Source organism: Rhipicephalus microplus, chromosome 5, assembly GCF_043290135.1.
Source record: "Rhipicephalus microplus isolate Deutch F79 chromosome 5, USDA_Rmic, whole genome shotgun sequence".
In the NCBI taxonomy this organism is placed as follows: domain Eukaryota; kingdom Metazoa; phylum Arthropoda; class Arachnida; order Ixodida; family Ixodidae; genus Rhipicephalus; species Rhipicephalus microplus.
Window position 1 is genome coordinate 6,470,942 of NC_134704.1, and position 26,998 is coordinate 6,497,939.

The 26,998-nt window shown below is 47.6% G+C and overlaps 1 protein-coding gene across 2 annotated transcripts in view; it reads left to right on the forward strand.

Annotated features, from left to right (window-relative positions):
• Positions 1 to 10,495, forward strand: part of LOC119175085 (uncharacterized) — a 36,486-nt gene extending 25,991 nt beyond the window's left edge. For both annotated transcript variants that reach the window (XM_075894747.1, XM_075894749.1), the window contains 2 exons: positions 8,174 to 8,238; positions 8,919 to 10,495. In XM_075894747.1, the coding sequence (XP_075750862.1) occupies positions 8,174 to 8,238; positions 8,919 to 9,868 (1,015 nt within the window). In that variant the 3' untranslated portion in view covers positions 9,869 to 10,495. The remainder of the gene's footprint in view (positions 1 to 8,173; positions 8,239 to 8,918) is intronic.
• The last annotated feature ends 16,503 nt before the right edge of the window (positions 10,496 to 26,998 follow it).

Below are 26,998 nucleotides of genomic sequence, written 5' to 3' on the forward strand. Positions count from 1 at the left end.
TTCTCTGTTTGGAATGGTTGTCATTGGCTCTAAGTAGTGACTGGCTATCATAGGCAATGACCTTTTCAAGGTTATCCCTTCTCTGTACACAGCTTGCATCAGTGTGAATACCGGTTTTGGCTTGTTTGCAGGCTTTGTTCTAGCTCCTCAAATTATTCTATTTGTGGTGTGTCCCACTTGATATTGACGCCAGATTTTATTACAACTGTTATTGGTAGGTTGGTGTGGGAGAATATTTTGAAAAAGCATAAATAATAGACACAGAGACCAAGAAATCGGTGCACTGCTTTCTTGTCCACAGACTGAGGGAAGTTTACAATGGCTGGGAAAACTCCAGACTGGCTGATAATGTGTCACAGGAAGAGCAGTTCTTCGCGCAAAGCATGGCTTTTCTCTTGTTTCAGAGTGAGTCGGGTGGCTTAATGGCTTGTAACACTATTTCCACCTTCCAGAGGTGATCGTCAAAATCACAAAAAAGATGACGAGATCACCCAAGTAGGTGAGACAGGACTGCCATTTCAGGCCCACCAGTACTTTGTAAGTTAAGCGTTGGAATGTCGCAGGCACCAAGCAGACTCCAAACGGTATGACCTTAATCTCAAGCAGACTGTCTGGTGTGATGAAGGTATTTTCTTCTGAATTCCTCAAGTTGACTTCAGTCTGCCAGTAGCCAGTCTTCAAATCCATGAACGAGAAATGCCTCATGCTACAGATCTTGTCCAACGTGTTGTCTGTACATAGAAGGGGGTGGTAATCTTTCTTCGTAACTTTGTTCAAATGATGGCAGAGTCCAAATAGCATCACCTTAATCTCAAGCAGGCTGTCTGGCGTGAGGAAGGTACTTTTTTTTTATTCCTCAAGTTGACTTAGTCTGCCAATAGCCAGTCTTCAAATCTATGAACGAAAAATACCTCATGCTACAGAGCTTGTCCAACATGTCTGTACATGAAAGGGGGTGTTAATCTTCCTTCGTAACTTTGTTTAAATGATGGTAATTAACACAGAGCCGCAGGGATTGATTCTTCTTTACTTATGGTACTGGTAATGCTCACAGACTCTTGGACGGCTATGGGATTTGACAACGTAGCATCCTGACCTGTTGCTTTATGGTGTTGCATTCGCGTACAGAAACTCGGTATGGCATATCAAAGTGTGGAAGGGCACATTTTTCAATTATATAATGCGGTGCTTTGCAATGAGGTTTCATTGCATTCTTAATGATGACAAGAAGAAGCCTTTGTCTGAAGCAGGAACTACTTAAGGACCAGCTGCCACAATACAATGGCTTCCTCCTGTCGTCGCCAAGAATTTAATGAAGTCTGGAAAGACCTAAGCGGGTATTGAAAGCTGGTTCAGGAACTTGAATTGCTTATTGGGCAGGGGTATATATTCTGCCAGTAGGCCTTGTTACCTTTGGCCCGCCTGATCATCCAGGAGGGCTTTGGAATGTTCATCTCCGCAGCTTGGCTTTGGTCACAACTTTTTGTAAGCATCCAGAACATGAACGAACCACCACCAGATGTTGACAGTGAAGTTCACAAAATTGTTACAAGTGAAAACTCTAGGCTTGTGCGAATATGCTACAGTATTCTAATTCAGTTTGATTCAAATTTAAATTAGGGGTGCAAAGCCACGAAAGCGTCTGTTCATTCATATATTAGTTCGTATGTAACCCTCCCTGTAAGAATGAAGGAAAGAAGTTGTGGGAATTGAGGCTAGCCCGCTGGCTTTGCGCGGGCTTTGCCGCCTTTTCTGCCATTCTCATGTCCCGACATGTCTGCCCTCCTTTGCTGTCTGCCACGCTGGGAGAGTGGAGTGACGTTTAACTCCCTCACCCGGTAGCGGATGTTGACTGTGGTGCCGCGCGCGGAGTCTCCCGAGAGGCTTTCGCGCGCTGCGTCAGGAGCGGACAGATACTCTCCGGGACTGCAAACGGTGAGCCGCGCAATCTTTTCCGTCCGTCGACTCTTGTCGCTCGGGGCTCGTCGGGCTTTGCTGACGGCGCCTCGCGCCCGAGGCGAACGCTCACTTTTTGCTGCCTCACTGCGTACGCATGGTTGAACGAAGGGCAGCACGGTGTCCTAGTGCGTGGCCTAGCTACGCCGACCCGTCTCCCTCCGAAGCCAACGCGAGCGCCTTTGCCCTCGCTCGAGCAACCGGGCCTTGGTCCCGGTGTCTCCGTGGATCACCTTTACCGTGGAGACGTGCTCGTAGCACCCTGTGTAGTACTTTTATGCCCGTGGCGTGGATAAGCCTATTTGCTTTCCCGCCGCGCCTTTGCAACGGGCTGTGCTGCGTTTAGTGTTGCCACAGACAACAAAGTGTTGTGACTTTGAGCAGTATCGTGTTCTCGCCACGGCGACGGTTAACGCGTGCCCTGCGGCTCGCTAAGACCGGACCCACGCTGGTGGCCGTACTCCTTCGGGATACGTGTACACCACAGAGTGGAAATTTAAAGGCTCATTTTCTTCATTAGACCCAACATTAATGAGAACTATGTAATTATTTTCTACGTGTCTATGTATTTGTTAGTTTTCATTAATATTGATCATGTCTAGGTGGTTTTGCTGCAGCAAAGTAGTGAAAAACCGTGAGACTGTAAACTCAAGGAAAGCCTAACTTTAAGGTTAAGTGAAGATATTACTCGCTTATCGATTCATTTTAAATTCTAAGCCTTTATTTGCGTATTGCAGGCACTCGGAGCTTTTCTGTGTGTCTCTGGCTGGCTGGCTTGGCTTTGATTTACTTTGCTTGCCTGCGTACTTTCACCTTACGAACGCAAGAAATAAATGTCAGGGTCCCAGCTGGAATCGAACCCAATTATTCTGCATGGCAAACAAGTGTTGGTATCACAATGCCATGTCGGGTTTCAGAACTGCTTTTAAAATTGACTACAATGTTCTTGAAACGTCAATTGTGGTTGCAGTGCTAGCTGTATAATTTTATATACGTTACATATGTACTCCTATAATACAGCCGTCACGTCAGGATGACGTCTATTATAGTTAAGGCGCCATTTACTGAAGTTGACTAATGTAGCGCTGCCAACCATCCTCGAGAGCGCTACGTATCGGCTTACCGCTACTGGTATTGCTATACCCATGTTGCTGATGTCATCGTTATGCAACTGTACACAACCGGTTATATAAAAGCATATGGAACTGTTCAACATATGTCTGTCTGTAAAACACTTGGTACATATCTCTAGCATTATTTCGTAACATTTCACTCCCCCGCATGCTTGGCATACCTTTGATTCTCAACGCACGTGGGATTTGCCAAATTTTCTTGTTTTACTGGCTTATAAGCTCTAAGTATAGAAAATTTCAAAATGTAACATATTTTATAAGTTATCACTTGCATTCTACCGAAAGTGAAACTTTTCTGCTGTTTAATGTTGGTTCCCTTTTTTTTTTTAAGGAAAAAAAAGGGGGGGGGGGGGGGGGCATTTGCACAGGCTTTATTTCAGTTCTTTTTGAAATATGATGCGAGACAAATATGCCCATTTTTCTTAATAATGTGTGGCTATTATTCAAATACAATGAAAAATTAATAAACAAATCACTATTCATTTCAAATTCACTTTGAATTTAAAATTCACTATTTGCACAAGCCTAGGAAACTACAAAGTGGACATCTGGGCATTTTGGTATTCCATCTTTATGAACATGAGATGGTTCTGGATGCAGGGTTGCTCCAGCCTTTAGTAGTCTTAATGGTTGAATGCATCTTGAGGGACTGCAAAAATGAAACCCATACTGCTACGAAAAAAATTGTTCAAGGGTATAACGTAGAACCAGTAAAGCCATCCGGACCAGTAAAGTTCCAAGAGTTCTAAAACAGTGTGCTCATTCAATTTCACTGTATCTTTATCTAATCTTTGAAAATTCGTTATGTTCTGGTCGGTTGCCAAAGATTGGAAAGTAGCAAATATAGTCCCAATTCATAAAGGAGGTTCCAAGAAAGACGTGGTAATCTAGGCTAGCCCGCTGCCTTTGCGCAGGCTTTGCCGCCTCTTTCTGCCCGACATTTAAATGTCACTCCCCACTCCCCAGCGCGGCAGATCGTGGAGGAGGGGAGGCATGTCCCGACATGCCTCCCCTCCTCCACGATCTGCCGCGCTGGGGAGTGGGGAGTGACATTTAATCTCTCTCACCCGGTAGCGGATGTCGACAGCGGTTGAGTGAACGAAGTCTCTCGTGACATTTCTTGCACGCATCGGGATTGAGTGAGATGTCTCCAGGACAACATACGGTGAGCACGCATTTCTTTTTCATCCCTCGACTCCTATTGTTTGGGTATTGTCGGACTTCGCCAACAGCGCCTTGCGTTCGTGGCAAACACTCACCTTTTGTCACCCCTTTCGAACGCTAGGATGAAGAGCGGTGCAGTGTCCTAGTGTGTGGTCATATTACACCGACCCGTACCTCTCGGAAGCCAAAGCGAGCAAAGTTTTTGCCCTCGCTCGAGCGACTGGGCCCTGTTGTCCCTGTGTCACCATGAATCACTTTTGCCCACGAAGAAGTGCTCGTGGCACTCTGTGTAGTACTTCTCACTCGTGGCGTGGATAAGCCCATTTGCTTTGCCACCGCACCTTTTGCAACGAGCTATGTACTGCGTTTTGGTGTTGCTGCAGACAATGAAGTGTTGGGACTTTGAGCAGTACCGTGTTCTCGCCACGGTGACGGTTAACGTGCTCATTGCGGTTCACTAAGACTGGACCCACGCTAGTAGCCATACTCCTTTGGGATACGTGTACACTACAACGTCTCGAATTGTAGACCTATTTCGCTTACATCGATATTATGTAAGAATGTTAAACGTATAATATAGAAGGCTATAATGAAGCATTAATAGATCATGATTTTTCAACAAAAAAACGGCACGGCTTTCGTAAAGGCTTTTCATGTATGATGCAGCTTCTTGAGTTTTTTAATGACCTAGCATCAGCAATAGACTTGGGTGGGCAAACAAATTGCATCGATTACAGCAAGGCCTTCGACACTGTCTCCCATCCTCTGCTTCTTGGAAAATTAAGAGTGCTAAATGTAAATGAAAAATTCATAATTGGATTGAAAATTACTTGTTTCAATGCCGCCAATGTGTTGTTTTGAATGTTTTGAAAAATCAGATTCTTGAGGTCACATGAGCCGTCCCCCAGGGGTCTGTGCTGGGGTCTCTGTTATCATTTTTATTAGTGACATTAATGCAGGAATAGGCTCCAATATACGGCTATTTGCAGATGATTGCGTTATTTACAGAAAAATCCGAAATGAATGTGATGTCAATTAATTACAGACTGACCTTGAACGTATTAATCAATGGTGTCTTAAGTGGCAAATGAATTTAAATACTAACAAGTGCATTCATGTGTGTTTCTCAAACAAGAAAAAAATAATTACTGGTAACTATTATTTAAGGGTAAACATTTTAGATAGTGTGGTGTACACGTATCCCGAAGGAGTACGGCCACCAGCGTGGGTCCGGTCTAAGCGAGCCGCAGGGCACGCGTTAACCGTCGCCGTGGCGAGAACACAATACTGCTCCAAGTCGCAACACTTTATTGTGGCAACACCAAACGCAGTACAGCCCATTGCAAAGGCACGACGGGAAAGCAAATAGGCTTATCCACGCCACGGGCATAAAAGTACTACACAGGGTGCCACGAGCACGTCTCCGCGGTAAAGGTGATCCACGGAGACACCGGGACCGAGGCCCGGTTGCTCGAGCGAGGGCAAAAGCGTTGGCTTCGGAGGGAGACGGGTCGGCGTAGCTAGGCCACGCACTAAGACACCGTGCCGCCCTTTGTTCGGCCGTGCGTACGCAGTGGGGCAACAAAAGGTGAGCGTTCTCCTCGGGCGCAAGGCGCCGTCAGCGAAGTCCGATGAGCCCCGAGCGACGGGAGTCGACGGACTGAAAAGATTGCGCGGCTCACCGTTTGCAGTCCCGGAGAGTATCTGTCCGCTCCTGACGCAGGGCGCGAAAACCTCTCGGGAGACTCCGCGCGCGGCGCCACAGTCAACATCCGATACCGGGTGAGGGAGTTAAACGTCACTCCGCTCTCCCACCACAGCAGACAGCAAAGGAGGGCAGACATGCCGGGACATGAGAACGGCAGAAAAGGCGGCAAAGCCCGCGCAAAGGCAGCGGCCTAGCCTCAATTCCCACAATAGAAAACATCGGTACAAAAAATATTTGGGTTTATTATTGTGGCATGATTGTTCTTGGAATGCGCATGTGGAATATGTGGTTACAAAGGCTGCGGTGGCATTGAACTATATTCAAAGGAATTTGAGATGTGCAGATTATCAGCTTAGGAGAACGGCTTATCTCACCTGTATTCGACCAATTTTAGAATATGCTGGTAATCTTTGGGATCCGTCACAAGTAGGCTTGATTAATAAATTCAAAAAATTCAAATTATATAAGCCAGATTTGTCTTGGGTCGGTATGGAATAAATTACAGTTGTACCGAAATTAAAAAGAAATTGAACTGGGAGCCACTTTCATCACGACGTAAAAAATTACGTTTGAAGTTGTTTTATCGGATATTTCATAATAAAACAAATTAAAAAAGACACCTATTTAATACAGCCAGAGTACATATCTGAACGTATAGATAATATACAAAAAATAAGGCCTTCTGGGCCTGGGCGAACATGTAAGCGAATTCGTTTTTGTCAAAACCATTAACGAGTGGAATGGTCTGCTCTCTGGGCAAGCGTGCAGTAACAACGAAGATGTGTTTTTTTTTTTTTTTCATGTTTTTAACCCCCCTGCTGTAACGCCTCCAGGCAAAGCAGGGTTATGTATGAGTAAAAGAATAAAGAGAAATATGTACCTTACGTACACGGGGTTTCGCATTATCTGAAAAAGCTTGCTCCGTGGACCAATGTGCAGGTGCATTTTTCAGTGCCAAACAAGTTGGAAAGGCTATACAGGAACACGACGAGAAATGCAAATGAAAATTTGGGGTGCAAAGTAAATCACATTAAACAGGTTTGTTCATTGCGCTGAGTATGTGGTGTATTGCCTGCCGCTGTCTTTTGGCTGCAGCTACGTCGGACAAACCGGTCATTGCCTAAACGAATGGCTGTTGGAACACCATTACAATTTTTGCAGCTTAAGGCGCGAAAACGACACGGACGAAGAGAGACAGTACACACACACGGAGCGCCACTTCCTTGTGTGTGTACTGTCTCTCTTCGTCCGTGTCGTTTTCGCGCCTTAAGCTGCAAATATGTTAAACCAACAAGCCCAGTCTGCTATTCTTACACCATTACAATGTTAGAAATAGGGTGGGTGGTTTTTTAGCAGTGCATTGTAAGAAGGGCAGTTGCTTTCCTTTGTTTGACACGTGCAGAATTCTGGCAAGAAATAGAAATCAGCTTACACATGAGATTATACAAGCAGGGGAGATTGAAGAGATGGGTGTATCAGCATACCCTCTATCGCGCTGACACAAAAAGAATTGAATTTTCTTGGTGTCCGTTGATCATGTTTTGACCTATAACTAGCCTCGGTATCAGAAAATAAAACTGTTGAAAGTGGCGCTGTGTGTTGTGCATGTGAATGTGTGTTTCCACAAAGATATTGACGTCTTAGTGAAAAAGATGCACACACAATTGCCTCTATCGCAAAGCATTGCTGTGATAAAATGCGAAGCTGAGTAATATGAAGTCAACATGGAGTTTGTAAATTTACTGAAAATTGAGTGTGGTCTTGGTACTTAGACTAGGTGCACACTGAAGAAGGTCAGGTAGTTGAAATTTCAGACCCTTCAACATAGTCTGCCTCATGGTCATATCGTGGTTTTGGCTCATAAAATCCCATATATTTTTACTATTATTAGCCTGGCCATGCATGCAACTTTCTGAAATTCATTTTATAAATCTACTCGTAATATTTGTTAACATATTGTGAAAATCAATAACTTTGGCAGGACCGGCAATTTCGCAGCTAATGTCTTTTCATACCTGTGATTAACTGAGGCATCTGTGGTTTGCACTGAAGTCGGACAAGGATTGTAGGAACCAAGCTCTATAGAGCAGCAAAAAAAGAAAAAAATATAAACCTATATTTTGAGTAGCTAAACAAAAACATTGTGTTGCCCATTATCCAGAATATTTGTTCTCTTATTTGAATGACAGATTAGATGTTTGTTTTTATGTAGGCCAGCTGTTCAAGAGGAGCTACCACATGCTTCCGAGAAAGAATATACAACTAGCAAGCCAGCTGGTGAGTCGGAATGGTCGAGATTTGCCCCTGTTTCACTGCAACTTATATTCAGGGTGAAGCAAGTGTGGCTTAGCAGTAAAGTCAAAGGACGGTACATTTTTCATCCTTATACCTGCTCTACATTCAAGCCTTTTTTTTGTCAAGTGAAATTCGACTGCAGAGAAAATTTCAATCAAGTTTTTGTTCTATGCTTACACGAAATGTTACTGAACAAAATATATAAAGCTCTGTAACAATTTTTTGCATTATTTCACTATGTTTGCATTACAGTTTAAAAATTTGCATAATAATTCTGTTACACTAAACTCCAATGTGACTTACATTTGAGTCATTTGACAAGGAAAGTCTGTTTTACTTGGACATGCTGCTTGTTGTTGAAAAGCAGCTGTTCACACCATTTCTGTGCAAAGCCACTGTAAGAACGGCAACTCATTGATTTGTCAAGTCACTTCATTCAACAGACGAATGGCTAAGGATGTTGAGAGGTGTTTGTCAAGAGAACATATGCTTTGTATTCTTCCGTGCAATTTTTCAACACGTCTATTTTCTGTGCAGACTAAAACATTCAATATCATTTTATCTGTGGCAAATGTTATTGTTGTGAATGATTTCTATAATTTGGTGAACAGCTTTGCATGATTTACAGGATGCATAACAGACAGCGTCTGCTTTTTCTGCAGGAGATGGCAAAGGAAGGAGATCACCAGTGCTTAACGCTGACGATCCTGCCCACACTGCAAAGGGTGCCGTTGCCGCCACAGAAAAGGACAAAAAGCCAGAACCTCCTAGCAATGAGGCCACTGGCAAGAGTGCCGGCCCCGCTGTGCATGAGGGGACAAAAGCTCATCCTGCGGCTCACAATATGAGTGCCGGCAAGGCATCAGATAAGCACAAGCCAACGAGGGCTAGACATCCCTCTTCTCCCAGTGGAAACAAAGAGTCGGCCATGCCGGCTGGTGAAGCATTGCATCACTTACAGTCTAAGCACGAGTCACACTTGCCTGCTGCTGCCGCTAAGATTAACGGACCGTCATCACAGACTGCCCCAAAATCTGCCAGTGACACTGTCGTCAAGAGCAAGATGGGTTCACAAGATGAAGGGACCTACCAAAGCCACCTCAGCTCGTACCAAAACGCAAAGCATGAGAGAGGCACTGGAACAAGTTTATGGAATGATGTTAGCCTTTTCTCAAGGAAAGAGGATGACAGTGGATCAGCAGCAAAAAAGAATGATGATGACTGTGGAGGCCCGTTGCTTGCTAGTAGCAGCATCCCTGTCATTCAGCCTGTGGTACAACCCTTGTTCAGTCTGTACAGCTCTCCCTACAGCTCAATCTGTGGTTCGGCAAACAATGTCTCGGGCCAGCCGCCTGCAGGGCCTTATGCATTTGGCCCCAGCTACCCCAGCTACCATGCAGGACCATTTTACCCAGGCTGTTTGCAACGACCGCAATTGGGATACAACAAGCCACGGATGCTTCTCTACGGTAGAACCACACAGAGGCAAAAATCGCCGTGTTTGAGAAATGCACCTTGTCTGGAAGAGTTGGACATGGATCACTCAAGGGCAGCCAGAAAAAGGAGAAGTTTATCTCAAAGCACTAATGACAAGTCGCACGATTCACCCTAACAAGGAGAGTTGAGAATAGGGCAGACAAGAAAACCTTCTCATTGAGATGGAACAGCGGCCAAAAAAAAAAAAAGATTAGGAGATCGTACCTCAACACTCAAGGTGGGTGAGCATTGCCTGAAGACAGCATCAGATTCGGGTGGGCAGGGTTTTAACAAATTGTTCTGGACCGAAGACTTGCTTTGAGCAACATGTTTGCACTTTTGTCTTGGCTGTTGGTGCCACTAAACTTCCGCATGCTCAGTAGCAGATATCCGAGCAGCCTATGCAAATTTACTTGCTGAAAATTGTTGACATTCTTTAATTATAGTGTTGTAGCAACCAAAAATGAAGAAGGTTGTGCTTGCAAAGTGTTGCTTTGTCTTTCCACTATGTAAATTGGCCCATTATTTAGAACGGTTTATTACTTTGACAAAGGGACCAGACGAGTGCATCAGAGCTGCATAAAATGGAAGGGTATCACATCTTCGCTGGTGTCAACTCTGCAATGAAGTTGCTACTCAATCTGTGTTTGTAGTGTATAAATTCTGTACTAAAGTCAGTTCACGCCAAACATCCCAGCCATTTTGGGGACCATGTCAAATGTATTTGAAAATTTACTGCATTAAAAACAGTGAAACGGTAAAATTTTTTGGTCACGTGGCTGCCTTCTGAACTTCCTGGAATGCCGTTTGGGTGTTGTTGGTGTAAAAACCCGTTATAAATGTGCCGCTCCTTCTTTCTATACCAAGTTTGTTCTACTTGTGTAGAGGTTCTTGTGTAATATGTTTGAAGCTCGGTAATATCAGTGCAATTTTATTGGCACATAGGCCAGAGAAAAGTGCATTTCCATTGAGTTCTCCTGTGCGAATTGCATTGATGTACAGCCAGGACAGGTGTCATTAATGTATTTGGGTATAATATACACTGTAAATCTTAGTTGGAGTTCGCATATTGCGTCTAAGGGATTACGTTCGATTTGGTTGCTCAAGCACATCAACAATGGTCGATTTGGAATGCGTAGAAGAGCTGCACGTGAACAATGGTCGATTTGGAATGCGTAGAAGAGCTTTGTTGATGAGATATTGCATGTATGTCTGCCCAATATTAGAGTTTGGATGTGTGTTGTTCTGTGCAAGACCTACTTATAAATTACGTCCTCTTCTTTCTATAGAGCGTGAGGCATTGCACATATGTTTAGGCCTCCCTAAATTTGTCACTAATAATGTTCTTTATTATGAAGCATATCTGCCCCCTCTATAACCCAGGTTTCGCATACTAAATGTTCAAACATTTCTAAACATCTATGCCTCCCAACAGAGACGCTCCCCATATGTATTTAGAAGCGATCTATCAATATATTTTAATTGTGAGTGGTCTCGGCTATATCGACCTCAAATAGTGGATGTGCAAAAGCTCTTAGAGCCATTAGGGGCGAAAATCAGGGAGGTGAGTTTCTCACAGGTACAGATCCTATGGTAAGAATAGAGTTTGACAATATATTTAAATAAAATCCTAAACTTTAGTTGATCAAATATTTGAACGTGTTGCTTGAATACCACCTTAATGGCCTACAGATAAGTTCAGTTATAGCACGGATGCTGCCGTTAACACCGAGAAAGCAGGAATGGGCATCTACTCCACAGCATTAGATTGGTCTTACTCATTGCGACTGCCCCATTTTACGCCGATATCCCAGGCAGAATTAATGGCAGTGATTCTGGGCATACTCAAGCTCCCAACATATATCTCTTCGGTTGTTATACTGACCGATGTTTTGTCTGTTTGCACTGCTCTGAGAGTACCAAAGACGTTGTCAGGTCACACTGAGCTAAGACTAAATGAAGCGCGGACGCACTGGTGGCAGCATCGCTTCAGGGCCCCGTCCTGAATATTCTAACGCCCTGCTGCCTATATACAATCGCGCGATTTATAAATTTCTGTGTGTGGCAGGAACACACCAACTCTTCTGTTCTATATGGTGCAGGTTTCGAGCACCTTAAGTTTCAGTGGTACAGCTCATGGTGTGCAACAAGACTAATTGAAGTGACATTTACTACATTGCGATACAGGATTCCACACTTTAAGCTTTTATTTAAACAGACCTGGCTTTGTTTCTTTCCCTTATTGTTACTATTGTACACAAACAGAAACTGTAGAGCACTTTTTCGCAGAATGCCCCAGGTATCAAAATTTAAGGCTATAATTTCTAACACCAGCTTTCCAAAAACACCGGCTTGAGCTGTCTGAAACGGTACTACTCTCCCTAGTGGCTTCGGCACTAGGTTATTGCAACAGGGACATATATGGAGCAAGTATATAACTATATAAAAGAATCGAAACGGCTACCATGCTAATCTTATAAGTACATACTCATTACTTATTTTCGTCATTAGTCTATTCCATATATTCTATACTATCATTTTTATTTGTTTTTTTTATATAACAATTCATAATAGTCTGTCAGCACAACTAAGCTTTTCGTCTAAAAAACAATTTCAGGCATCCCCCTTTTTTTCTCCCCAAAATCTCCACTGCTGCCCGATTCATGGCCGATCCCCCGTGATGGGTTGAGCCATTCCTATTGGATCCAACTAACCAGCTTCCGGCGGCAGCCGCCAACGACTTGGGTGCAGACCGCTGAGAAAAAAAACAGGTTTTCCTCGAAAGACAGTGACAGGACGTCACCAACTGATTTATTTACAACTATGTACCTGTAATGATGGATAGATGGATGAACGGTTGAATTGATATGGCTGTACACTTTAGATCGGGCAGTGGCTAACGCCACCTAGCCGTAATACTTAGTGAACCAAAACCTACATTTATCTTTTTCTTCCCTTTAAATAGTGAAGTGGAGGACTGGCATTTGCAGTGACAGATTTATTTTTCACTCGAGCCTTGATTTTAGCCGCCAATCAGATAACCTCCTTCTCTGTGCCATCATTTTGAACTATAGGGTGAAGCCCTTTACAGAACATTATGAAGTGTTCCGCAGTTTTCTCAGCCTCTCCACACGCACCGCATACCCTGTCTACCCCTTCGTATTCGGCCCGATGATTCTTGGTTCGCAATACTCTCGTCCTGGCCTCAAACAGTTGCAACTACCCCGAGTATTATCATAGATCCTTTCCTTGGCAATTTTCTGCTTATAAGTTCGATAGATCTCTACTGGGGACTTCTTAATCATGCCAATTCTCCACATGTCAGTCTTCGTTTCCTTCACCTTCTTAACCGGTAGTTCTTTTTGGTTTGGCCCACTGCTGTTTGCTAAGTATTTACCCGTAAATTTTCTAGTTCGCTTCCTCCATTTTGTATCAAGATTCCTCATGTACAAATTGCTCAAAACCTTCCTAGCCCAATGCTCCTCCCCCATTTCCCTCAATCGCTCCTCAAATATTATCTTGCTACTAGCTTCCCTGCCCCCGAATGATGTCTATCCCATATTGCCTGGTACTCCCTGATTTGGTGTATTCCTGCGAGCTCCTAAAGCAAGCCTACCTATTTCACGTTGCTCAATTTTTAATCTTGCTTGAGCCTGTGATCCCATGCGCAAGACCGCATTGCCGAACGCCAGACCTGGAACCATGACCTCTTTCCATATTCCTCACAACATCATACCTATCGTAGTTCCACAGAGCCCTATTTTGATCACCACTGCATTTCTGTTACCTTTGGTCGATACGTATATTTCCTGTACCCTTAGGTTCTCTGTCCCATTACTTATCCATATGCCCGGATATTTGTATTTATCCACTATTTCTAGCGTGACGTCCTGTATCTTATGCTCACTGCCTTTGTTATCATTAAAAATCATTATTGCCGATTTTTTCTTACTGAACTTGAAATTTAACTTATCTCCCTTATTACCACAGATGTCTATCAATCCCTGCAGATCTTCCTAGCAGATCTGCAGGAATTGCAGATCTTCCTGCAGATCTGCAGGAAGATGGCAGGGTCGCAGCGCCCCCTTCAAAAGAGTGGCGAGAGGCTTGTACTACTCTCGTTTGTGAAGGCTGTAGGGGAGCCCGCAGGTACACTCAATCCCGGCCGTGGCCTAGTGTGCTGTAGGACAGCGGCAGTTAGTTTACTTTCATTTACTTTGCGCCGTAAGCTTGGGGAGGTACGTCAGTAGTTGGCAGGCAGCATTGCTTGGATGCCACTCAGTAGAAGCGTGTCGGACTGGATTTGCCGTGACCGCACAGGCAGTATGGCGCCAGCATGGTACTTCGCGCAGTTTTGCAGCGCCGGACACGGCCGAGCTTTTCGAGTTCCTGTTAAGTCAGGAAAAACAAACCGACCCCCACGTGGGCAACAGGGATTAAAAATGTCATTTTGATGACTGGCAATCAGCGCATCAATGGGCCTCTTCTGAGACTCAGAGTCAATTCGGTTCATCTAAGGCCCTGCCACATGCAGTGTCAGTGCCTCTTCTATAACTCTAGAGGAGGCACTGGCAGTGTTCACGCACGCCGTTTCGAGGCAGCCGCGCGCTATTGGTTCCTCTCTGTAGGTGACGTGCTTGTGACGCACGCCCGCGCCCGCGATGGAATGTGCAGATCCGAGTTTTCGGCTGTTCCATCGTACGGAAGCACCCACAACCTGCCGCCACACTCTTTCTCTACCTTTTCTTTCTGCCTTTCGGCGTCCCTCTTCCCCTCTTCCTGTAAGAGCCTAGCTGAACCGTGCTACCCGCAAGAGTTGCAAAAGAATGGCTGTTGTTTTTCTTTCTTTTATTCAATCAACCACTACTACATACGCGACACTGCTGGTGTGGTCGAGGTAAGGTCCCTAAAAACATCTAGGGACCTTAGGTCGACGCTAATGTGCGAATTAAAGTTCGAACTTACCATCGAAGTAACGTTCGGTCACGTGCATCGCGCTTCTGTCACACACTGTACCAGTTCCAACTGCCCTTGCAGAAACGCGATTCCGATTATCACGGCAGACTCCCAGACACTCGCGTCTGAATTAGACGCCAGCACATCAAACGTGAAGTCCGTTTCGCTCAACGACGCGGTTCCAAATTACATGGCAGCCACGTGCACATTTACATGCGAAATAGAGACCAGTTCAGCCGGCCCATCTGACGTGAAGTGCCTCCTCGTCGACCTCTGCATGGACGGATGCGCACGAGTGGCTCGCCAGCTACAGCAAGGCAACTTATAGGACGATCCACGACCTATTAGTTGCGTGCTGCTGTCTGTGCTGAAGGCGTCGCGGAGGCACTTCAGGTTGACAGGCGGAACCTCTTTGCTCATTGAAACCATCACTGTGCTAAGGCCCGTTTACATTGACCCGACGAGGGCGCGTTGAGTCGAAATGAACAGGTTTTCTGGACTCGCCCTCCCCATGTATAAGCGGACGCATCGGGGCGGAGAGTCGTCGCGGCGAGTCCCGTCGACCCGGAGACAGGGGGTAGGTTCACCGAACTCGCCGCGCTCAGAAAGGGCATGTATAACCGGTCGCGCTGAGTTGACGGCTCGTGACCTCTCCCACCCGTCACGGTCTCCGCTTCCCCTCGCCATCAGAATACATTTGCGTAAATTCACAGAATTGTCTACTAATGCGCAGCATTCCAAATCCGCTTGCATTTATTTTGCGTTCTTCACAGCTAGGTTCGACTATGAAAAGGCAAATACTTTTGGGTATTTTATTCTTTGTAAGTTTTGTTTTGGGTTTTTTTTTGCAAGTGGTGTAAATTGACTTTATCACAAAAATTAAGTGCCTTTACCAATACATGTAATTTCTCCCAGAGGAAAAGCGTAGTCCAGGGTTGGTATCGCTCTTTTTAATTTGTGTTTCATGAATCCCTGAATGGACTTAGGCATTTCGAACGTTTTTTCGGGTTTAGTGTTCGGGTTTTGGAGGAGATGAGGGTCGTTCCACGCCAAATATCCCAGACAGTACGCTAGACCATCTACGATTACACTATAAAAAGTAATGGTTGGTCACTTTACTACACTATTCATTTTTGGAACCAATTTTCTAAAGAAAATTTTAATTTCTTAAATATGGTGGCAGTTAGGTTGCGACGAAACTTCGAAAAAGTGAAATATTATACGCAGCACGGTAAAACGATTCCAGTCGGTAGGAAAAGAACCGCATTTCCTTGTTAAAACGCATTCACCACTAGTGTATGTTAATGTGCTTTGCGGGGAAGCAATGCAGTGTTCTTGACCAAAGTAAGAAATTTTTACAGCTTTTCAACTTTTCCAGAGACAACGCAGCTACATAGCTTGCTTGCATTGTTGACGGTAAGTGGGGGAAAAACACGAGTCGCGAAGACAGTAGTTTGGAAGCGCTGGCACATGAACTTTGAAAAATTTGCAATATTGCTCATGTTCAGGCACTTATCGGTGTGTGTGGCGCTCCATATAAAAATATACACTTTGGATCATTTTAAAGGGTGCAGAAACGATATTTATTTCTGTAAGTTTAATACGGATCTTTGTTTTACGCGAGGAAATATTATTTATATTGAGCTGCCCCCAAGGCTGTCAACAGCGGACCGTAAGCGCACTTCACTGCACCGAGGGTTCCTCGGCAGCCTCCTAAATGCACCAAAGCCGGCTTGTTGATTCGTGCTCCATTTTCCTGCGCTTACCGCCAGTAATAGAAACAAATTATGCAGCTGCATTATCTCATAAAAAGTTGTAAGAGCTGTAAAAATGTTTAAATATCGCCCAAGAACAACGCATTGCTTCCCCTCAAAGAACATCTTGAGACAACCTAGTAGCTGTGAACGCGTTGCTGCCATCGCGTTGTGCAGTGTTAGCCAAAACACCAACACAACCATAAAGTACAGCTGGTGCAAACTGAGAAAAAATACCAAGACGGGAGCTGAGATAGCCATTGCGGTGGCGGAGCGACAACTGCGTAAACAACCGCAGCCCACAGCGGCGAGAGCGCAGGCTTGGAGGAGCGGAAACCGGTACCGGAAGACGGGCTTTCGGCTCGCCTCGACGCAAAGCGTTGCTGCGATCACCCCTCACCTCAACTCGTCCGTGCGAGTTCATATAAACTCGGGCGCGTCGAGGTAAGCCGAACCCGCCACTCAACTCAGCCCGCCCCCGTCGCGTCCATGTACACGGGGCTCTAGTGCCATCTTATCGAAACCCACTCGCTCGCACCCTCGCCGCACGGTAGCGATCCATCCAAGGCACCGAAGGGGCGAGGGTGCTTCCACACGACAGAACAGTCGTAAACACTTCTCTGTGTTTACCCGACGAGGGCGCGTTGAGTCGAAATAAACAGGCTTTCTTGACTCGCCCTCCCCATATATAAGCGGACGCGTCGGGGCGGAGAGTCGTCGCGGCGAGTCCCGTCGACCCGGAGACAGGGGGTAGGTTCACCAAACTCGCCGCGCTCAGAAAGGGCATGTATAACCGGTCGCGCTGAGTTGACGGCTCGTGACCTCTCCCGCCCGTCGCGGTCTCCGCTTCCCCTGTCCCCATCACTCCGACGTTGCTCTTTCCCTGTCGGCCGGTACGCGCGCTTACCGCCAGTAATAGCAACAAATTATGCAGCTGCATTATCTCATAAAAACTTTAATAGCTGTAAAAAATGTTTAAATATCGCCCAAGAACAACGCATTGTTTTCCCTCAAAGAACATCTTGAGACAACCTAGTAGCTGTGAACGCGATGTGCCAAGGAAACGCTGTGTTCTTCCTACCCACGAGTTTTTTTCACAACCTAGTCATTGGGTGCTGCCACGATATTTAAATTGCTCTGAGAGTTAGAAAAAATTTCCTCCGAAAACTTGTCTCAAAACAAAAATGGAAGCGAATAGTGTAGTCAAACGATCGACCATGAATTTTTATATTTTTATCGGAGATGGTCGAGCGTACTGCCTGGAACGTTTAGCGTGGAATGAGCCATGTATTTATTTCGTAACTTCGTTCTTTGACCAACGAATTGACCATGCACATGGTTGTACTGTCAATATTCCCGTCCCTGATTACAATGAAGACCTATGGCAAATGCACTAATCCAATACTTATAATTGCAGATGGCAACAGAACCACTGCTGCCATCGCGTTGTGCAGTGTTAGCCAAGACACCAACACAACCATAAAGTACAGCTGGTGCAAACTGAGAAAAAATACCAAGACGGTAGCTGAGATAGCCATCTCGGTGGCGGAGCGACAACTGCGTAAACAACCGCAGCCCACAGCGGCGAGAGCCACGGAGGAAGGAAAAGGTTCCTTTTTCCTTCCTCCGTGGCGAGAGCGCAGGCTTGGAGGAGCGGAAACCAGTACCGGAAAACGGGCTTTCGGCTCGCCTCGACGCAAAGCGTCGCTGCGATCACCGCTCACCTCAACTCGTCCGTGCGAGTTCATATAAACTCGGGCGCGTCGGGGTAAGCTGAACCCGCCACTCAACTCAGCCCGCCCCCGTCGCGTCCATGTACACGGGGCTACTGTCGGTGTGTCTTCGGGAGATCGGCGGCTGAGCGAAAATTCGCCGACGTCTTTGCTTCAAACGAACACGAAGCAGGTAATCTTGGGGGAGTTAACAATGCCCTCCCCGAGGCTTCCGCGGCGTCTGAATAGGCAGCTCGAGCCCCAACGGAAGTATTTTCTTCGCTACCATATTGTGTATCCCCAATCCCGTCCCTCGTTACCATAGATTATGGCGGGGGCTGCGCCGCTTAGTCGGAGAGGGACAATGGCAGAGCTGGGAGCATGGCTGAAAATGAGGTGCAGGTGTGCAAGGTTAGTCCGTGTCGCTGCGTCACCAGCGCGCGCGAGCAATGCTGGCGCTGGCGTCCCCCTCGCGCTCTTTTTTTTTTCTCTATTTCGCGCGATGCGGGACCAGCAGTTTCAAATACGCGTCCCGGCGTGGACGCGGCCAGTAACTGCAACAGACCCCTCTTAGAGGGGTGTCTGACCAATTCTTCAGGACCAAATAAAGTTCATGTCACTCCACCGCCGCCAGCCGCGGCCGCTCACTGTTAAGCCTAGTTCACACTGACCAGCGGCGTTGGTGGGTTCGTTTTGCTCTGCAATACCGCAACAAACTCGGTCACGCCAACAGCGAGCTCGGTCACTTTCACGAAATACAGACGCGAAGTAGGCACAGAGTAGGTTAAACTCCCGTTGGTTTCAACATTCAGTTACGTGCACTGCGCCATAACAAGTGAGTAGGGCTTGGCCGCCATTTTTCAAAATTCCTTGACTAGCGCTTCTATTGGTCCGCGGGGACCGATTCTGCGGCGTGTGAACTCAGTGTGAACGCGGCCTTCACACTGAGCATTCCGGCCGCCGAAAGTGCTCCGAATCCGGTTCGGCGGCGGCGAGATCCGCCGAAAGGGCTGTGGCGACGCAAAGCGGTGCTTCTGTGTGCGGTGCAGAGAGCGCATGCGCCCGCACAAGAAAGTTATCTTCGAGAGGAAGGGTGATAATAAAAGTCAGTTGTTGTTTGGGACGCGAGTTGTTCACTTGCGCAGCTCTGCCGAGCGACGAGTCTCAACATTGGTGACCCGGACTCGGAATACAGACACAGCGACCGGAGTGTCGAACCAGCCGCAATATGGATTCAACGTCCACGACCGACGCCCCTCCGACAGTCTCCTCAGTCGACGGTAAGCTGCCCCCTTTTTGGACTGCGGACCCCGCACTTTGGTTCATACAAGTGGAATCTCAGTTCGCAGCCAGACGAATCACCGCAGACCTTACGAAATACCACTACGTAGTCAGCAGTCTGCCGCCCGCCATAGCCAGTGAAATCAGGGATCTGTTGCTCGCACCACCTGTCGAAAACGCATACGCAACGCTAAAAGAAACCCTCATTCGCCGAGTTACGCCCTGCGAACCACAACGACTGCAGCAATTGCTTCGCGGCCCGGAACTCTGCGACCGTACTCCTAGTCAGCTTTTGCGGCACATGCAACAGTTGCTTGGCGGAACATGAAACACGATAGATGGAGTATTGCTCCGAGAACTTTTTTTGCAAAAGTTACCTGCAGGCGTCCGCATGGTCATCACGGCCTCAGAGCACAAGGATTTAACCGCAGCCGCCGAACTTGCTGACAAACTGGTAGCAATGACACCGCCCACACCCATGGCTGCCGTGCAAGCGCAACAGCCTCTAAACGAACTTCAAGAGATGCGTGAGGAGATTGCTCGACTTGCCGAAACAGTAGCAGCTTTGCACGCTAGCAGGAGGGCGCAAACGATAACCGAGCCTAACACGCCGCTATCGCAAGAGCAGCACGAGAATATCTGCTGGTATCATCGGAGGTTCGGAAGTAGTGCGCGTAAATGTGTCCCACCGTGCGCGCACTCGGGGAACAGCCGCGGCAGGCACTGAGGCCGACCAGTGCTACTACGTTGCCTCCAAGTCGTCCCTCAGTATTTTTTATTACCGACCGCAACAACGGAGTACGTTTCTTAGTGGACACAGGCGCCGAGGTGAGCGTTATACCGGCGTCACAAGCTGAAAGAAAGAAACCTAGTACATCGCCCTTGCAAGCTGTCAATAACACGGTGATAACAACATATGGCCATCGTTCACTGTCGCTGAACTTCGGTTTCGGCAGAACGTTTAGCTGGGTGTTCATAGCTGCTGATGTCAAATTCGCCATACTAGGCGCAGACTTTCTCCAGTTCTTCGGTCTGTTGGTCGACGTCCGCAACAAACAGCGTTTCTCGGGGAGCGGTACAAGGCACGCCGTGTTGGCACCCCCCTATCAGCCCGGCCTTGCTTAGTCCGGCTGGAGAAGCGTACTTCACCGCAATACTACAAGAGTTCCCAGAGCTGACACGACAGCCACAGCCATTTCCAGAAGTAAAGCACGGCGTCCTGCATCACATCGAAACCACAGGCCCACCGGTCTATGCGCGACCACGGCGCCTGTCACCCGAGAAGCTGCGGTTGGCTCGACAGGCGTTTGCCCACATGATGGAACTCAGGATAGTACGTCCTTCATCCAGCCCATATGCGTCACCTCTTCACATGGTCCCAAAATCAACAGACGGTGATTGGCGCCCTTGCGGGGACTATCGAGCGCTGAACCGGGTAACCGTGCTAGACCGTTACCCAGTCCCGCACATTCATGACATGACCTCCTTCCTGCATGGTGCTACCATTTTCTCTAAAATAGATCTAGTGCGAGCATATCATCAGATACCCGTAGCACCGGAGGATATCCCCAAGACCGCAATAACAACGCCGTTCGGAATGTTCGAGTTCCTACGCGTGCCTTTCGGCTTACGCAACGCCGGCCAAACTTTTCAACGGTTTATGGATGGCTTTGTCCGTGGCCTCGACTTTTGCAAGGTATACCTCGATGATGATCTTCTGATCGCTAGCAGCACTCCTGAAGAGCACGAGCGGCATCTGCGCTACGTACTTCAGCGACTGACAGAGAACGGCATCGTTATCAATACGGCAACCCCAGGTGGTCAAAATTTCCGGAGCCCTCCACTACGGCGTCTCTCATAACCATATCGTGGTTTTGGGACGTTAAACCCCACAAATCAATCAATCAATCAGTACGGCAAAGTGCGTGTTTGGGGTACCGACACTATCATTTTTGGGCCAGCATTTCAAGTGCCGGAGTACAGCCCCAGAAGGACAAGGTGGAAGCAGTACGGCAGTTTCCACAGCCGAAAAACCTCCGCCAGCTTCGAGAGTTCCTGGAACTCGTGAATTTCTACCGTAGGTTTATCCCGAAATGCGCCAACATCCTTCACCCTCTCCACAGCCTACTTGCGGCATCTGGATCTAAGGCAACTGCCATTCAGTGGAACGACCAATCCACACAAGCATTCCGGATGATAAAGGAAGCTCTTGCAAATGCTACCAATACTCACGTACCCGCAGCTGGGTGTTCCTCAGTGCGTCATGGTGGACGCCTCCGATGCAGCGATTGGAGCCGTGTTGCAGCAGAGGGTGAGCGGAGTGTGGCGACCAATTTCCTTCTTCTCCAGAAAACTGAGCCCATCCGAACGAAGGTACAGCACCTTCGGTAGGGAACTCCTGGCCATATACGCGGCCATCCGGCATTTCCGACATTATGTGGAAGGACAAGAATTTTTGTGCTCACGGATCACAAGTCACTCACCTACGCATTGCGCGCGAACTCCGATTCTGGTGCGCACGTGGCACGGGAGCTCCGCCAAATGTCGTACATCGCAGAATTCACGACAGACATACGCCATGTTAGTGGCACGGATAATGCTGCTGCTGACGCTCTTTCGCGCGGTCCAGTGAATGCCATCAGCCTGCCGAGCGGTGTAGACTTCACCACACTTACGACGGCTCAACGCAGTGATGGAGAATTGAAGCGTCTACTGACGTCTGCATTCAGCGCTTTGAAGCTGCAATGGTTGGCAGAACCCACAGGATCCGTATGCTGCGACATGTTTACAGGCAAGGCCCGACCGTTCGTCCCCTTGAACCTCCGTCGCAGCATTTTTGACTTGCTGCACAGCTTGGCGCATCCCGGGATTCGAGCCACGCAACGGCTATGCACAGCGAGGTTCGTGTGGCCAGGAATAAACCGGGACGTCCGATACTGGACACGAAAGTGCATCGCATGCCAGCGCTCCAAAGTTCAGCGACATACTGTGACCCCCTTGGGATCCTTCCCTCTGCCGGACTGACGATTTGCCCATGTGCATGTTGACATTGTGGGACCACTGCCGTTGGGCCAGGGGCAAAGCTACTTGCTAACCTGCATCGATCGCTTCACGCGATGGCCTGAGGCCGTGCCCATTCCAGACATGACTGCTGATACAATCGCCCGCGCATTTATCTTCCACTGGGTGGCCCGCTTCGGAGTGCCGGCAACCGTGACTACGGATCGCGGAACACAGTTTGAGTCCGCCCTGTTCGCAAGCGTCACCCGGCTCTTGGGTACTCACCGCATCAGAACAACTGCCTACCATCCGATTAGCAACGGTATAGTGGAAAGGTTCCATCGCCATCTGAAGACGAGCCTGACGGCTACTGCGAGTCACAGTTGGGTAGAGGCACTGCCGTTTGTTCTGTTGGGCGTTGGGACGGCTCTGAAGGCAGATATTGGATGCTGCTCCGCTGAACTGGTGTACGGAACAACGCTTCGCCTCCCAGGGGAGTTTTTCACTACCAGTAAGGACGAAAACGTATACGCGAACGCGGACTACGCCGTGCGACTGCGAGACATCATGAGCAAGCTACGCGCTGTTCCTCCGCGTCCGCCCGCAGCCCGGCCAGTCTACGTGGACCGGGAACTCTCCTCCTGCTCTCACGTGTTTGTGAGGCACGACGCCGTACAGACTCCACTCCGGCCCCCGTACGACGGGCCTTTCAAGGTGCTGCGACGGGCAGACAAGCACATTACAATCGACAGAGGTGGTCGTCACGACGTGGTTTCTCTAGACCGCGTAAAATCAGCACACGTGGACTGCGACAGCGAAGCACCTGCACCACCTCGAGCTCCATCTTCGCAGGCACCCCCGGCAGACCACGTAGCGCAGCCCCAACAAGTCCTCAAACGGTTTACCCGGAGTGGACGGTGTACGAGACCCCCGGTGCGCATGAACTTATGAACCGCAGTGGGTCGTCCAAGTGCGGCCGTTGTGCGCGCACTCACTAGGGGGGGGGGGGGGGAGTACTGTGGCGACGCAAAGCGGTGCTTCTGTGTGTGGTGCAGAGAGCGCATGCGCCCGCACAAGAAAGTTATCTTCGAGAGGAAGGGTGATAATAAGTCAGTTGTTGTTTGGGACGCGAGTTAATTGTTCACTTGCGCAGCTCTGCCGAGCGACGCGTCTCAACAGGGCCCTCTCTGCGCCGATCGCTCTCGGACCGATCACTAAACGTCTAAAAAAATGGCAAAGACTGAAAAAATCTCGGAAATAATCCTAAACTCAGTCCACCTGCTTTTCTTTTTTGGTGATCTTGCGTTTTAACAAGAATAAATGTTAGAAAAACCAAGCGTGCAGAAAAATCTGGATGAAGTTCCGTTTGACATGTTCACCTAGGAAATAGGAATATCCTCGATCAATTTAGTAATCAATCGATCTCATCCCAAACATAACAATGCATGCAGATGCATTCAAGTCTGGGGGCGGGGGGGGGGTGTTAGCGGGAGACCAGCTATACTGCGCAACACGTAACCATAGTAATGCCGCCATTTCGCCCAGTGAATATTGCCGCCATGATGTCATTTCCTCCACACTTTTCACGTAGCGCGCTGGCTGGGCATGCCCTCTCCTATTTTTCCTTCCTCTGTGATCTGAGCAATTTGCTGAGCCGCCATCTTGTTTAGACAGAAAAGTAGCCTGCATCCTATTTGTCTACGATGCGGTCTTCTCGGAGCTGTCTATTTTGCCGGCTACGTGAGAATCGGAATGAGACCTAAGATGGCCATCGTCTATTTAGCTGTCTAACCATCTACGGTGAGTATTGGAACACACCCTTTGTGCGGTCGCAGAACACCTTCTCACATTCTGGACATTGTCAAATTCCGCCTTGTCAAATTTTGCTACCACAATACACAAAGAACGAAAGGCTGCTACAACTCGGAGTACATAACACGCTATACAAGATCACTGAAGCACAAAGGATAGCGCAACTCGAACGATTGTCTGGAATCATGGCGGGTAGAGAAATTATGGAAAAGATCTCCATTAATTACCACGGAATGAAAGGTCCCAAGACGCAGATTCACCCGGATGTCCGGTTCGCGATAATTACGGAAAACATCCCCAAAAATATGCACCCTGCACACATTGACAGACGAAAATGCCGCACGAAAATGATCCTTAAAAACCGCGGCACGCGGGAGGGTGTGCTTTTTGTAGACACCGCCCGGTATTCCCGAAATAATACTATCAGTAATAGGGTTGTGCATGGCTCCTTCTTCGCAATGGCAGTCGTAGACACAAAAGGGAAGACCTTGACCGCGGGCTCCATAGGGACCAGATCGTCGGAGGCAGCGGAAGAAATGGCCATTGCACTGGCCATAGTTAATGGTCGAAAACACGACAGATTAATAATCAGTGACTCCAAGATGGCCATTAGGAATTTCACAAAGGGATGGGTCTCCACCGAAGCAGCCAAAATCTTGAACCGCAGAGCAGAAGACTTCCGGAACTGCAAAATTGTACCCAAATACCTCAAGTGTATCCCGGTACACATGGGGGAATTAAAACATCGAAGACACGACCATCCCTCAAAACCTCAACGAGAAGGCCCACCAAACCGCGCGAGAACTAACCCGCCACGGCTCGGACAGCGATGGCCCGGCCCCCCGCACCGACCATAGAAGGGGGGGGGGGGGGGGGCGACTCTGGTGGAGACGATGGGGACGATGGAGGTGATGACAATAATGAATATGCGATACGAGACGACAGAGACAGACGAGTCACGTATCATGACATATTGACACATTATAAGCGACAACGAGAAGAATATCCGCCACCACACAAACAGCTAGACAGATCTCAAGGAACAGATTGACGAAGATTGCAAACCAGAACCTTTTCAAATCCAGTACACCTGAACAGAGTAAATTCGAGAAAATACCCACAAACAAGCTGTACCCTCTGTAAGCACGAACACGCAGATGTGGCACATATTCTATGGCAATGCACACAGGTCACAGTAATATACCGAGAGGACAATATAAAACCGGACCTTCTCGAGGAGCGTTTACTAAGTGCGCTGACGAGCTCAGATCTGCACAACCAACTGTGGGCAATCCAGCGGGCCCGGACAGCGGTGGAAAGGCTATGCCTCACCGCACAAAACGTCGGGGTGGCCTGAGCCCGGGCCGGTAACCCTGCAGGGTTTTTTTTTTAATAAAGTTTGTCTGTCCGTCTGTCAAATTTTGCCGTTAATTGATGCTAATTGGCCAAGTGAGCTGCTATGACCTCTCTGATTGAGTTAAAATGCCGCCATTACGAAATATGACAATATGGCGGAATTAGTGTCCAGAATAGCACGCGCGGGTAGTGACAGCTGCGTTTAAAGAGCGCGGACTTCTTTGAGCTGACACATACCCATCACTTTAACATCTAACCGTCCACTATAAGATAGAAACGGAAAATTCAATGTGCGACCATTCATTTCGTCGACCTAATCGCGCGAGCAGCCACTCACACTAACCTATATTTCAACGTTGGCAACTTTTTCGTTTAGTCGCTATCTTGACGCTGCGAGAGTTTCTTTGCGTGCCTGCAAAATCATCGATAGCGCGAGTTTTAATATAAAAATATTGAAAATTAATGCTAAATTTAGTGTGAAACTCAGTTAGATATCATATGCTGCCTACTCTGGACTTACTTCCTCGTGCTCCATTAAAATTATAAACTCACTTAACTGAAAAACGCTGCAAGCAAGGGATGCATCAGTCCACTTAGTTCAGTACCTGTCTCTGTAGCGCATTCGGTAGGCACAAAACTTTTCAGGAAATCTGCCAGTGTCATTAAAACAATAACTGAATTCTGCCACTTCTAACATATGAGGCCGAATTATATAGGTCGACAAGCCAACCACACACACACAAAAATATTGAGGACCACGCAAGGTGTAGTGGAATGTAAACTGTTAGGAGTAGCATTAAGAGACTGTGTTGAGTGGGTGGCTGCATGGGACAGGGAATAAACAGGGGTAGCAGAAGTCCTATGCTCAGTGACAAGTTTTCTTGGCAGCACTCAGAAAACTACAGAACCAAAGTGCATGCTTGCGATGGCGCCGAAAAATAGTACAGAATAACCTTCTAATTTACCTTGTGGAAGTAAATGCTGCTTTGCTATGAGACAGTTGCAGAAAGTGGTAGATGAAATACAGCTATAGTTTATTTTGCAAGAATGCCTTCCTTTTCTTTCGTGGTGTGCATTGACGCCACTGTGGCTGCCATGCCTGGGTACCCGCTGGCTGTGACGTCAGATCAGTTGTTCAACCTGGAAAAACACTCTGCGTCTAGCCCAACGTTTTGTCCAGCCTCCTCGGTGCTCTATTAACAGAAACTGCGGAATATCTAACCGCCGTGCGCTCAGGAAGCGAGCAAAGTTGTGGTAAGTGCGTCACTAAGCCATTAACAACAGAAAGACTGAGATGCACAATTTGAGTGTTGATGCTCTTTTAGAATATCATACGGTTTGCTCTCGCTCGCCGCTTCACTGGTGCCGCAGCAGTCATCAAGGCAGCGTCCCCGA